General features: G+C 38.2%; 1 protein-coding gene and 1 pseudogene across 1 annotated transcript; both read left to right on the top strand.

Moving 5' to 3' along the window:
* Positions 1-2,993: 2,993 nt before the first annotated feature.
* Positions 2,994-3,578, top strand: LOC124993748 (keratin-associated protein 26-1-like). Its single transcript, XM_047565524.1, has one exon. The coding sequence runs from the start codon at positions 2,994-2,996 to the stop codon at positions 3,576-3,578; it is 585 nt and encodes a 194-aa protein (XP_047421480.1).
* A 4,348-nt stretch (positions 3,579-7,926) lies between these two features.
* LOC124993747 (14-3-3 protein epsilon-like) lies at positions 7,927-9,954 on the top strand (annotated as a pseudogene).
* The last annotated feature ends 2,531 nt before the right edge of the window (positions 9,955-12,485 follow it).

Raw genomic sequence — 12,485 nt, 5'->3', positions numbered from 1 at the left:
ATGCTTTTGAGTGCTCTCAGCACATTTGAGGAAATCTGCAATTAGACGCTGGAAAAAATAGAGGTATTTTCATGGCAGAAATCTCTCCAAGGACTACGAAAAAATGTAGCCCAACATGATCAATCCAGTGTACTACTCTGGAATACAGATGTGAATAGACTCATGGGATCTGTACTTCCACTTTTTCTGATCAATCTTTGGTATCAGAAAAGACTCAAGCCAAACCATGATTTTAAGTTTTAAGGAGGAAATAAACAGATTTGGGAAATGATCAGGAGCAAGCACATCATATCTTCTGTCCCACTGAATGCTAAACTTCCCGGTAAGAAGGTTAAATTTGGGAAGTGAATGTCTTACTGTATAAGAAACATTGTAGGGCTGTAGTTGTGGCTCAGTATTAGAGCATTTGCCTTTCATGTGTGAGCACTGGGTTCCATCCTCAGCACCACATAAAAATACATAAATAAGGTACTGTGTTCATCTACAAACAAAAAAATTTAAAAAAAGAAATGTCATGGATTGGAATTTGGGTTACAGTTACACTTAAGAGTGCAATAGCTGGACACAGTGGTACATGCCTTTAATCCCAGAGACTAGGGAGGCTGAGGCAGGAATATTTCTATTTGTTTATCTTGGGGAAAGAATATGCTTGAGTAAAGTTACAGTTGTGAATTGTTTGACCTAAAATGGAACTTGACTTACTTGTTTTGAGGGAAGATATCCTGAGAATTCTCAAAATGAACCAACATATAACAAAGTGACTTTAAATAAACAGAAATAGTAATAATTAGGCTCAAAGAAGATTTTATAGTTAAAAGAAATGTCCCCATAATGAACTATGAAGAGTGAGACCTGAATTTAATTATGTTAAAAAAGAAAGGTAAATTTGATTTTCTTTATGTTTTGGATATGTATGTATATGGAGGCAGAGATTTAAGGGGTGATTTGGACTTCTGCTTCCAACCAAACTGCAGCAGCAGGAATAGGATCTATTCTCCCACCTGAAATAATAAAATATCTAAACACGATATCTAAAATCCTGAGCAACTGGGATTGTAAGCAAGAGCTACTACACCCAGGAGCTGGTTGATTAAGTTCTCCAAGATCAATGTATGTTGTTAGTTATAATACACACCTCCCTGTTCAATAAAGAGAATTACAACCTGAGTCACTTCATTTTCAATTTATGCAAAGATCATAAAGTGTGTTTATAGTGCTACCAGTATTATAAGGATTCATTTAAATATGACTGTTGAAATATGCACTCAGGAACAGATGTAGAGTCAATGCCAGTAGAGATGTTTCCTGATGTCTCAGATGTGGAGAATTCTTACCTGATGACCAGATCCACATAAATGAGCTGTGAAGAATTTTGAGAAATTCTAAGAGGGAAATTCAGCTATCCGTACATTTTTGGTTAAGGAATGGCCTTCTTCTGGAGGGAAGAGGTGCCTTTTTCCACAAACTACTATTTAAAGAGGCAGTATGTGGCAGCATTTTGAAAGGTCAGCCCAGTCAAATCGCCCTTGGCTAACTGCTGTGGGTGTGGCTGGGTGGACAGTGGTCAAGGCCTTTTACATACACTTTTTCCATTATATCCTGAAAGATATCAGTGAAATGGTATTCAATGTGCTTATTTTTGCATATGCAGTAAATGAAGTTTTGAAAATTTAGATCTGAGAGCAAAATAATTACATAGTACTGAGCTTGTGTGTTCTGACTTTATTTGCTCTGGCCACAAATGTTTGGTCTTTGGGTTTCACCATTCAGAAAGATAACTCTGAGAGCTGGAGGCAAGAGAGCGATTCTATATAAGATCTTTTATTTACCTCCTTTGATATGTATTACTAGAAGTCTGTTTCCAGATACACAAGTCCATTTTTCTAAACTATATGCTTTGAGATTGAGTTATAGAGTATAGCAATATTACTGACCTAAAACCACATTTCTTCCTGGCAGATTGGTCTAGGAATTCTACTTTCTTTCCACATACTAGTATATTGTAATACTAAATAATCTACAGACAAATAAAACTTTCCAAAATATTCACTTATAAATTATATTATGTTAAATAATAGGGAAGCTATGAATTATTTCAAAGGCTTTTACACATGGGGAATACTCCTTGTAAAATAGTAATATGCAAACTGGCTATAAACAACACTGTCTTTATATTTTCTATGTCACACTGAATTCACATATCCAAGGAGATATGGCCTCTTTCTTTTACACAGCGTCAATCAAAACACATACGCTAACACCTTCAGTTTTATGCTAATAAAAGATAGAACCACAGTCCCACATCCACTCATTGGGTGTGGTTTACCAGAAATTAACAAGGTTTTTTGGGTCACTATTCTTATTTGGGAAAGATGCATCTGAAAATGATATCTGTGTGAACTTTCTCAGACATGAATTGGATTTTGAATTTAGGTTAAATCTCTGAAGAATGAAAAACAAAGTTCAGTTCCCAAATAAAGATTTTTTTAACACTTATCACATCTAAAACAAAATATGTTATTGACACCTTTAAATGTTTACACATTTTTTATATATTTTTTTGTTTTATGAAACAAGTGACCATACATGAATTCTCACCAATTACACAGATTCATTAGTGAGGTTTTAAGAACAACTTACAGAAATTGTGAAGACTGATAAAGGAACACAATTTCTAATGGAGCAATTGACCTGTAGTGCAAGAAAACTGGAACAAGGTAGACCACATAGATTATGAAATAGTAGTTATTTGGCGATGTGATATTGATAATATGTCCTTTATAGGTTAGTGGGAGGAGTGCTTGGGAGGTACCTGAATAATACTCTAAGGAGATGTCTCACCAGTGGTTCTGAAATATGAGCAGGAGGATAGGCTTTGGAGGGAACCAACACCCAGCAGCCAGGATATATAAAGGGTAAGCACAACGGGAAACAATCACACTTCAGCAGCCTGCTCCCTGAAAATTAATCAAGGCCTGACTATCATCTCCACCATGTCCAACAATAACTGCAGCTCTGAAAACTACAGCTCTCCCTCTCTTGAGAATTCAGGTCACACTGCTATTACCACATCGAGTGCTCTCTGCTCCACTGACGTGAGCTCTGGAGATGCCCCCTGCTCTCCTGGTAACAGCCTTGGCAGCAACACACTCCAGGACAAGTGCCAGGAACTTTGCAATGAACACACAAGCTGCCAATCAACCAACTGTGGGAGGGTTTCCTGTAGCCCTTCTGGCTCCTCTCCAGTTATTTCTGATGTGTCTCCATCTCATCAAGGAACTAGCTGTCTTCCTATCACATCCTGTGATTCCAGTCTCTGTCTTCCAGCATCCAATAGACAACTTTTGGGCTGCCATCTTCCAAGTCACCGGTCCTACAGCTACCAACCCTTGCACTACCCGACCTTTGGCCGACAACCACTGAGTTACCTTGGCTATGATCGCCAGGCACTGAGATACCTGACCTGTGGATGCCAACCTCTCAACTGCTTGCCTGACTCTTATAGACCTATCAGCTACAGAGACAGAAATTTTCAACCATGCTCCTCTTCCTTGAGTGGCTGGAGGTACCGTTACTGAAGAAAATCATCCGGAGTAGCTGGAAACAACCTCTTGCTTACTGGCTTTGAAAATTCACTCTCTTCACATCCATCAATTTTTATTCTACAACATTATGTCATATTGTTCTAATTTTGTGCTAAATATCCTTTATGAGACTTTTTTCCTTTTCATTGAGGGGTTCCTATCGCTTACTTTTACTTGAAAAAAAGATGCAATGATTTTCAACCTGGATAAATTTCATTTCTTTAGTTTCTTTCTAATTAAATCATAATTTGGCATACAAATACTGCTTATAATGTGTTTTCATTTATGTGTACCCTATTTTATTGCTAGTCGTTCCCTTAAAATACATTAACCACTTCATGCAACTTTGATGATTTTTTTTTGGATTAGCTATGAAGAACATTGAAAGCTTTTAGAAGTAGAAAAAAATGTTTAATTGCAAGCAATCTATAAAATAATAAATTACAATGACTAATTAGTGACTGTCAATGTTCATGCACTATATGGTTTTGGAATTTGCCATCAAGATTCTTCAGGTAATAGTAAACTTAGCCTCAATTGGATGCTTCTAGTTATAGTAAATTGTGTTGTAACAAATAAGTCCACACATATGATAATGGTCCAAATTTCTTATTATTTTAATAGTATTGGCCAAAGAAAAATATCAGTAGGTAAGCTCTCCATCAGGTCATTTAGAAATAGTTGAGCAAGATTTGACTAAGATGTGTCCACCAAGATGGACCTAGAGGTTGCACTTCATTATAGCTGAGCATGGAAGGCAGTCCATTGGCCCAATCCAGCCACAAATGAGGCTGTTGTATATAATTTTGTATCCAGGAAAAAGAGAAAAATACAGAATTGGTAGAATAGCCAGTGGACAGAGTAGGGACTTATCTAAGACAGAATTGATTAAACAAAAGAAAATTCTCACCTATTTGCCATATTGTATCTAAGGTTCTGATTTACAGCTAAACTTAGGTTGTTTGACAGAGCTCAGACATGTAATGCTTTTGTTTTGGTCCAAAACTTCAGATGTGTTCAGATGAGGTATTTGTTTTTAACTTCAAAAGAGAATTTTTTTTTTTTTTTTTTTTTTTTTTTTTGTGGTACCAAGGATTGAACCTAAGGGCTCTTAACCACTGAGCCACATCCCCTGCCCTTTTTATTTTTTTATTTTGAGACAGGGTCTTACTAAGTTGCTTAGAGCCTCACTAAATTGCTGAGGCTGGCCTTGTACTTGCAGTCCTCCTGCTTCAGTCTCCTGAGCCACTGGGATTACAGGTATGAGACATGACATTTGGCTTCAGTTGAGTCTTAAACTTCCATAATAACTATGGGACTACAGTCCTCTTTCCTAAAATTGCTATTTTACCAATTCCAGTTTTACAGTTGCTCATTTCAACTTAAAACTTCCATATTTCATTAGGATGACCACTTGCCAAATCAACATGATGTCCATTACCAGGCACTGTGACTTGGTTTTGATCAATTCTAGAATATGTATTCGGCATCATATGGGAGATAAGTAGAACAGCTACTGTATAGCAGACACTTCTCACTCATGAACACATTAACCCTAATCCCCAACCTCTTTTACCAGCATTCTCATTACATTTTGTAAAGAAGAAGGCTTAAGTTCAGAATAATCAAACAACTTACCCAAGAACACATATATTCACATCTCCATATCATTATACCTCCCTCTTTCTCTCACCCTCTCTCCCTCTGTGCATGTGTGTGTCTGTGTGTTTAGTTTCAGGGTATAGTTGAAATTCAAATTCACATCTGTCCTAGAATCTACATCTTGTTTTATGGTAATTTCCTTGATTTTCAAATACTTCATATTTCCTGTATGCCAATCTCTCAAGAAAAATTATAGGGGAAAATAATCTACCACTTAAAATAATGGGGCCTGACATTTACTAGATAGTACCCCTAGTCTTTCTCATTAATAAATCATGATGGTGTATGCCTGTCATCCCAGTGACTTGAGAGGCTGAGGCAGGAGGATCAGGTGTTCAAAGCCAGCCTCAGCGAAAGCAAAGCCCTAAGCAACTCAGTGAGACTGTCTCAAAATAAAATACAAAATAGGGCTGGGGAATGTGACTCGGTGGTTGAGTGGGTCTGAGTTCAATCCCCAGTACCCCCCCCCAAAAAAAAGTGGTTATCATTACCTCTGTCTTTCTTAAGAAACAGAATCAGTGAGATAAATCCTCTCCCTCGAGATCTCATTGCTAGTAAGTGAGAGTTCAAATTTTTAATTCAAAGCACTGGTATTTATCTTACAATATGTAGCTGAATGCTAACATCATTCCATGGACAAAGTTTGATACACCAGTGAATTTTGATTGTGTTGTTAGTCCCCAGAGATAAAAGAAGGGAAAAAATAAGTCAAAATGGTATCAATGCAAGGTAGAAATTCAACATAATTGAACAGCTTGCTGTCTAAAGGAACAGGAAACATGCTTTAGCAGAGGAAATATGCCACAAATACTATCAGCCACTCATTTTGAAATCTCTTTTATTCACTAGTACCAAATATAAGCCAATATAAGAAAATTTTATTAGCTAATAAGTATAGAAGTCATATTTTATTTTGAACTACCTTTCAATTTTTTGGACTGTGTTGAGACTCCATTATCATTGCCTGGAAAGTTCTAATTGTTTCGCTCTGTCTATACTTAAGGTATCCAAAGCAATTATTCATGTCAAGTGTTTTTCAGTTTTATGGATGAATAAAGTAAGTTAAAGAGGTTTAAAGATCACTCTCTCCTATCTCTGCAACATTTAAAAAATATTTATTGGATAACTACCCTGTGACCAATAATGTGCTATCTAGTATGATAAAGCCTTGACCAATAGAACTGATTCTTGCTCTCATGAACTTGACATCTGGTAATGATTGACAAACATAAAAATAAATAACCTAATGTATAATTATATAGTCAGCTTATTCAGATGGTGAGATATATGAAAAATAATTTTGAAGAATGAAATAAAAAATTCCATTTAGAAATCAAATTTGAGTGGATAATAAAGAAAGAAAACATTAGTGGAGAGATAACAAATAGGTACTTTGGAATAAAAAAATTCTTATCTCAGTATTAAAAAAAGGGAAAAAAGCTCATTTTAGTAATCTAATATTCAAAAACACTTATTGATGTTTTACTTTGTTCCTGGAATCAGCAATGAATGACACTGACATCCTTGAATAATAAATAGCTTCTGGTCTCAGTGAGATAAAATCATATATGCTCAAGAGGCTTTAAGAAAAGAGGTTCAATATCATGTGTGAATGCATTAATTAGTTTGTGAATAAATTTCTGTAGAGAAAAGAAAAAGAAAGAAAGAAAGAAAAATGGAAGAAGTAGAGCACTTGGCTTCTTGGTTGGTGCTATTTTCCTGCTGTATATATTAGTTGTTTTAAATGTGATGATATATGGAATAATGCTATCAAATTGTTCAGTGAGCAAATGAGCATTGGTTGGTCTGGGTCAGGTTAATTAATGACTATATGAAAAAGAAAACAAAGAGGTTCCAAATAAAAATGTTGTTATATATATATATAGAACACACACACACACACACACACACACACACACACACACATATATATATATATATATATAACAACAACAGAGTATGTCTAAGATGAGTGAGGAATTGACAAACATTTCTTTCCCTTTTCTACACATATCCAAGACAATTAGCTAGTATGAAAATTACTTCCAACTCCTAGATTCACATGGAGAAAATCAAATGGAATTTTAAAGTTATCACCTATGGATATCAGTAAAGAAATGCAGTGTATCTCTCAGATCGTGTTCTATGACCTGCTATGAGAAATGCATTAATTTGCAGGAAGCACAGTAAAGAAGGTGCTATCATTTGAATCTTAATATCCCTCAAAAGCTATGTTAAAGATTTGGTCCTCAACTTGGTGTAATTTGAATGTGGTGAATTTGAATTCTTTGAAAGGTGGGTCCCCATGAAAGATCTTTGTATCTTCAGGGTGTCCCCTTGAAGGAGTTTGTGATAATCTGGCCCCTTTCTCTTCCCCTCTCTTTCACTTCCTGGCCACAAAGTGAGTGGTTTTACATCACCATATTTTTCCTGCTGAGACCATGATGTACTGCCTCACCACAGACCTAAAAGCAACTGGATGAACTTACCATGAATGGAAGCCTCCCAAACTGTGAGCCAAAATAAACCTTTTCTCTTTGTAAGCTCATTACTTCAGGTATTTGTTATAGTGATGGAAAATTAACACAGAAGCATGATACTGTTATAGACTTGCACAAAATCTGTGAGCTCAGAAAAGCAGGAATTTAGGAAATTTCAAACATTTAAATGAAACTGAAATATGGAATTTCTGGAACAGAATAAGAGAGTGTCTGAAAAAGAATGTTGGTGCCAGATCCTGGAGATCTTAGGAACAACATTTAAGAGTGCGGCCTTTATCATTTTGGCTGTAAGTCATAGAAATCTGTGCTTATAAAAAACTTAATGAAAATATATAAACATTAAAAAATTCAAAATGAAATTTAGCATGTGAGTCAACTACTATGTGAGAATGAAAACATCATGAGTTCTCAGAAGTGGTTTTCATTATTTTATGTTAATTCCATCATTCCTGTCACTAATCATCTATAGCAAAGAATATAACTTCCCAGTAGTTTCTTGATCTCAGACAAGTGAGCCAGGAAACTAAATGAAGATATATTAGTCTTAGAGAATTGTTGCTCTACAGAGATTAAAATAAATCACAAATGGAATTTTTAAAATTATAAATTGGTAGACACAACAGCTAGGTATGCGTATTGAGCCTCTCCTACGTTTATCATCAAGACGTGATATACTGATTGATGATACCAGGCTTCTGAAGTTACATGTCCTGCATCTAACTTGCATTTTAATTAGTGATGATTAATAACAGGACCATACTTAATTTGATAACTCTAGCACCTATGGTATTCTACCAGATGTATTCCTTTAACAGCTGTAGAGACCAATTCTATTTTCTCTATGGTCTGAAAAGAAAGGTTTTAGTTTTCTTTTTGAAACCCAGATGTAGCAAGCCTACATGCTAAGGAAGATATTTTTATAGACCAGGTGTGTTATCACTTGTTTTCAAACTTTATGAAGAACAAAGAAGTGAAAAGGAACTTGAACTAAATCATGGGGAATTTGGGTGAGGCACACAAACAATGTACTTAGGTTGGGAGTTTTCAAGCTGAGAAAAGGAATCTCCTTTGGAAGCACATAAGAGTTTGAAAGATTCCATTTATCTACAGTACTTAAAGTTCTCAGAAAAGATGGGTAAATGTCAGATAGACTTTGCAAACTTATCTCAACCCTCAATGACTCTAATCTCTTCAGTTATTTTCTACCAGTAACAGGACCTGCACTGATGTGAAGTGATCTGAAGCCTTGAGAAGAATTTGAAACAGACTTTGAAAATTCCCAATGTGAAATGTCAAACATTATTTTTACCACAGTTTGAAACAAAAAAGTTGAAATTCACAGGGGGGGAACTTCCATTATAAATGTCACTTTTTGGTGACATTTTAACAAATTAATAAATAAAAATATATCAAAATAGGAGGCATGATCTGCTTCCATCTGTCACACAAGCCTTACCAGAGATGCTGCTGCTATGTATAATCAAGAGTATCCAGAACATTGGTGAAGCTGATCAAGCAGGCTGAGTGATAGCATGCTGGAATCAATGCAGAAATCTCCTATGTCTGTTGCATATTAAAATGTGAATAGAACTAAGAAGAGAACAAGGGAGGTGAAGAAAAACAAAGACTGATTCAGGAATATCAACAAATGGTTGAGGTTGAGCTAAAGTCAACATGTGGTGATATTCTGGATGTAGGAGACAAATACCTTATTCTGAAGTTAACACTGACCAGTTCAAGGTTTTCTATTATAAAATGAAATGGGACTATCACAGGTATCTGGCTGAATTTGCCTCAGGAAGCAATAGAAAGGATGCTGAGGAAAACATCCCAGTGGTTTGCAAAGCTTCTAATGGTATTGCAATTACAGAACTTCTAGCAACACCACCTCATTCATTTAGATGTTGCTCTCTAACACAACATTCTCTCATAGTAGAACTTTATTCTACTATGAAATTATTGATTCTTCTGACCATGCATACAGGTTTGCAGAAACAGCTTTTGAGGATGCAGTTGCAGAACTGAGTGGCATCAGTCAGGAAGGCTATGAGGACTCTACCTTTTTCATGTGGTTGTTACATGATGATCTCAGACTATGGAAGTTCATACAGACAGGGTGACCTGAAGAGCAGAATAGAAAAGAACTGCAGAATGTGGAAGACAAAAATCAACAACTCATAAAAACCACCAAGAGAAACCATCTCTGACAACCACCACCCCGCCATCATTGTACCCCTTGGAATTTTCACATTGACACTGAACCATCAAATCCAACATTGACATTTAACTTCAGAATTTAGGTCCCTGTCTTGTTTTTCATTTGTTTGTTTGTTAAAAGTTTTCAAAAGTTCTTCAAGAAGAGAGTGAATTTTTGTGGATTTTTCTGGTTCCAGCCTTTAGTTTCTTAATGACATGAACAGGACTTTTTTCCCATATTGTCTCAGTGCAGGAAATGAAAAGATCAATATTAGAAATGGAGATCCCACTCAAAAGTCATCAGATTGTAGGTGATGTGTCTTAGAGGAATTGATCACATTATAGAGGCAAATGTATATCATTTTATTCCTTGTCCTAGTTGTTTAAATAGATTTAATACTAACATTTAAATAATTGGTTGTTAGTTTTAAGTGGTTAAAGGTTCTTTTGTGGGGAGTTCCTTGTAATGGATTTTCTGAAAAATGTGTTTCGAACTTGGCCAAAAAAACCTAGTGCTGGTAACAGTCAACAACACATGACTACTGTCCCCACCTGTTTTGACTCTCCCTCTAAAGTCCATTAGCATTGAAGGTCGTGTGGAGGAATTTGAATGCCTGTTCAATTCTTTGTTTCATCTTCTGCCATCTTTCCCTGCTCCCCTCACCAACCATCCAGGTGGGGAAGGGGAGTGGAAAGGACAGTCAGTATAGGTAATGAATGATCAGGTTGAATTGGGGGGGCACTGTTTCAAAAGGAAAGGAAATAAAATGTTAATACCTCCAGAGTCCTTCCCCCTCCCCTCATGTTGCCAAGGTTACCTGCCTCCAGGGGATTGTTCTTCCCTCCAGGGAGTTGTAGAAGTTGTTAAGGAATGTCTCCTAGGCTGCTCCCTTTCTGCCTATACCCCTGGGTGGTTTCATTCTGCCCTTGGATCACTCCAACTTTTGGGCCACCTTTTGGTCACTAGTCACATAGGAAGGATAAGGGGAGAAAGGGGCAGGAAAAAACAAAGGAAATCTAACATCTACAAAAGGGTCAGAACATCCCCAATTCCTTAGCCACCTCCACGTGGGTGTGGGGCCCCTTCTCTTCAGAAAATTGTCTCTTTTCTATCCTTTAAATAAAACTGGCTTTCTACGCTTACCTCACTCGGCCCTGATTCTAATCACTGGTATCATATTTGGATGTCTTGTTGGGACTAATGACACATTAACTAACTCAGGCTGACTCCTTACTTCCTGGTGAGTGAGCAGGATCAAGGCTCAAAGGCGGTTTCAAAGGTTCATGAGATAAACCGGACCACCCTCAGGGATTGGTTAACTACAGTTCCGCGAATGTGATCAGCTCGTGCTTGCCATATAGTCCAATGAAACTCTCGCCTGCGTGAATCCCCCTGCCTTGCTGACCTTTAAGCTGATTGGTTCCCACCTAGCCCCCACCCTACATAAAAGCTGTGGGATTTCCTCAATAAACTAGTTCCAGCTGTGACTGGTCTCCCTGATGCGTCTGATTGTCCTCCACCTGGAGGGCTGGGAGCGGGCGATCAGTCAGCCCTACCTATCCTGATCTGACCTTGTTGGGGAGTGTCCCCTTCCCTTGCCGCTGGTCGAGGAGGGCAAGGGGGCTTAAGATCCCGACATCTGGCGCCCAACGTGGGGCCCCCCAAGGCTGATCCGCAGCCAAAGCAAAGAGGCAGTTTCGAAACCGAAAGTACCGGCAGATCGGGCCAAGTGAGTTCCGAGGTAAGGCATCTCTGAAAAGATGGGGCAAACACACACCACACATGGTGACCCTGCACTCTCAGCTCTTAGACTCATGCTGAAGAGTAGGGGCCTTGAGTTGTCTGATACACAGGCGGAAAAAGCCTGGGACACCTTTACTTGGTGGCCCCTTGGCTTCCCGCCGCTAATCTTTTTGACTGGTCCACATGGGATTGTGTAGAACAACTTGTTAAGAAGAGGGAAATCAGTTTAGGGGAGGGTCTCCCATTAGGAGTCTGCCCTACGTTTTCTGCCCTTAAGGCCTGCTTCTCTCCAGGACCTCCCAAGGGGGACTCCAAGTTTCTCCCCAGAGAGCCGTCGCCTAAAGAACCGCCGTCTCCTCCCATTGCATCTCCTTCCAGAATCTTGCCACGTAGTAAACAACCTTGGGAGACTTTTAATGACGAGCCCAATCCATCTCCATCCGCTCCTCCCAAGGTTGAGGAACCACGAGGGCAGCCAGCCTCTACACATAGGGAGGGCCCACTACCGCCCCAGGGAGGCTCATTGCTGCCATCTTGTATTCTGGGGCCACATCAGACTCCAATGAAAGCCCTCGCCCTCCTCCTTCTGGATGGCGGGAAATCTTCCTGGTGGCCATTTTATGATACTGGGCAAGAACTCACAGACTCTAACCTCCCCCCTCCCTGTATGGCCTTCCCGGTAAATGGTAAAATGTTAGTTTGGGAAGGAATGACTACTGATCACAAATTGGCCTGTGCAGGGATGAAAGATTGCTCCATGGGAAGGTGGATTGTGGCTACCAAGGATATCGGCACACA

This window comes from Sciurus carolinensis, chromosome 9 (assembly GCF_902686445.1).
Source record: "Sciurus carolinensis chromosome 9, mSciCar1.2, whole genome shotgun sequence".
NCBI classification, from domain to species: Eukaryota; Metazoa; Chordata; class Mammalia; order Rodentia; family Sciuridae; genus Sciurus; species Sciurus carolinensis.
This window is presented reverse-complemented; position numbering and strand designations above follow the sequence as displayed.

What these genes read in the sequence shown, in the direction of transcription:
- LOC124993748 (XM_047565524.1), top strand. Translation starts at nt 2,994, where the DNA reads ATGTCCAACAATAACTGCAGCTCTGAAAACTACAGCTCTCCCTCTCTT.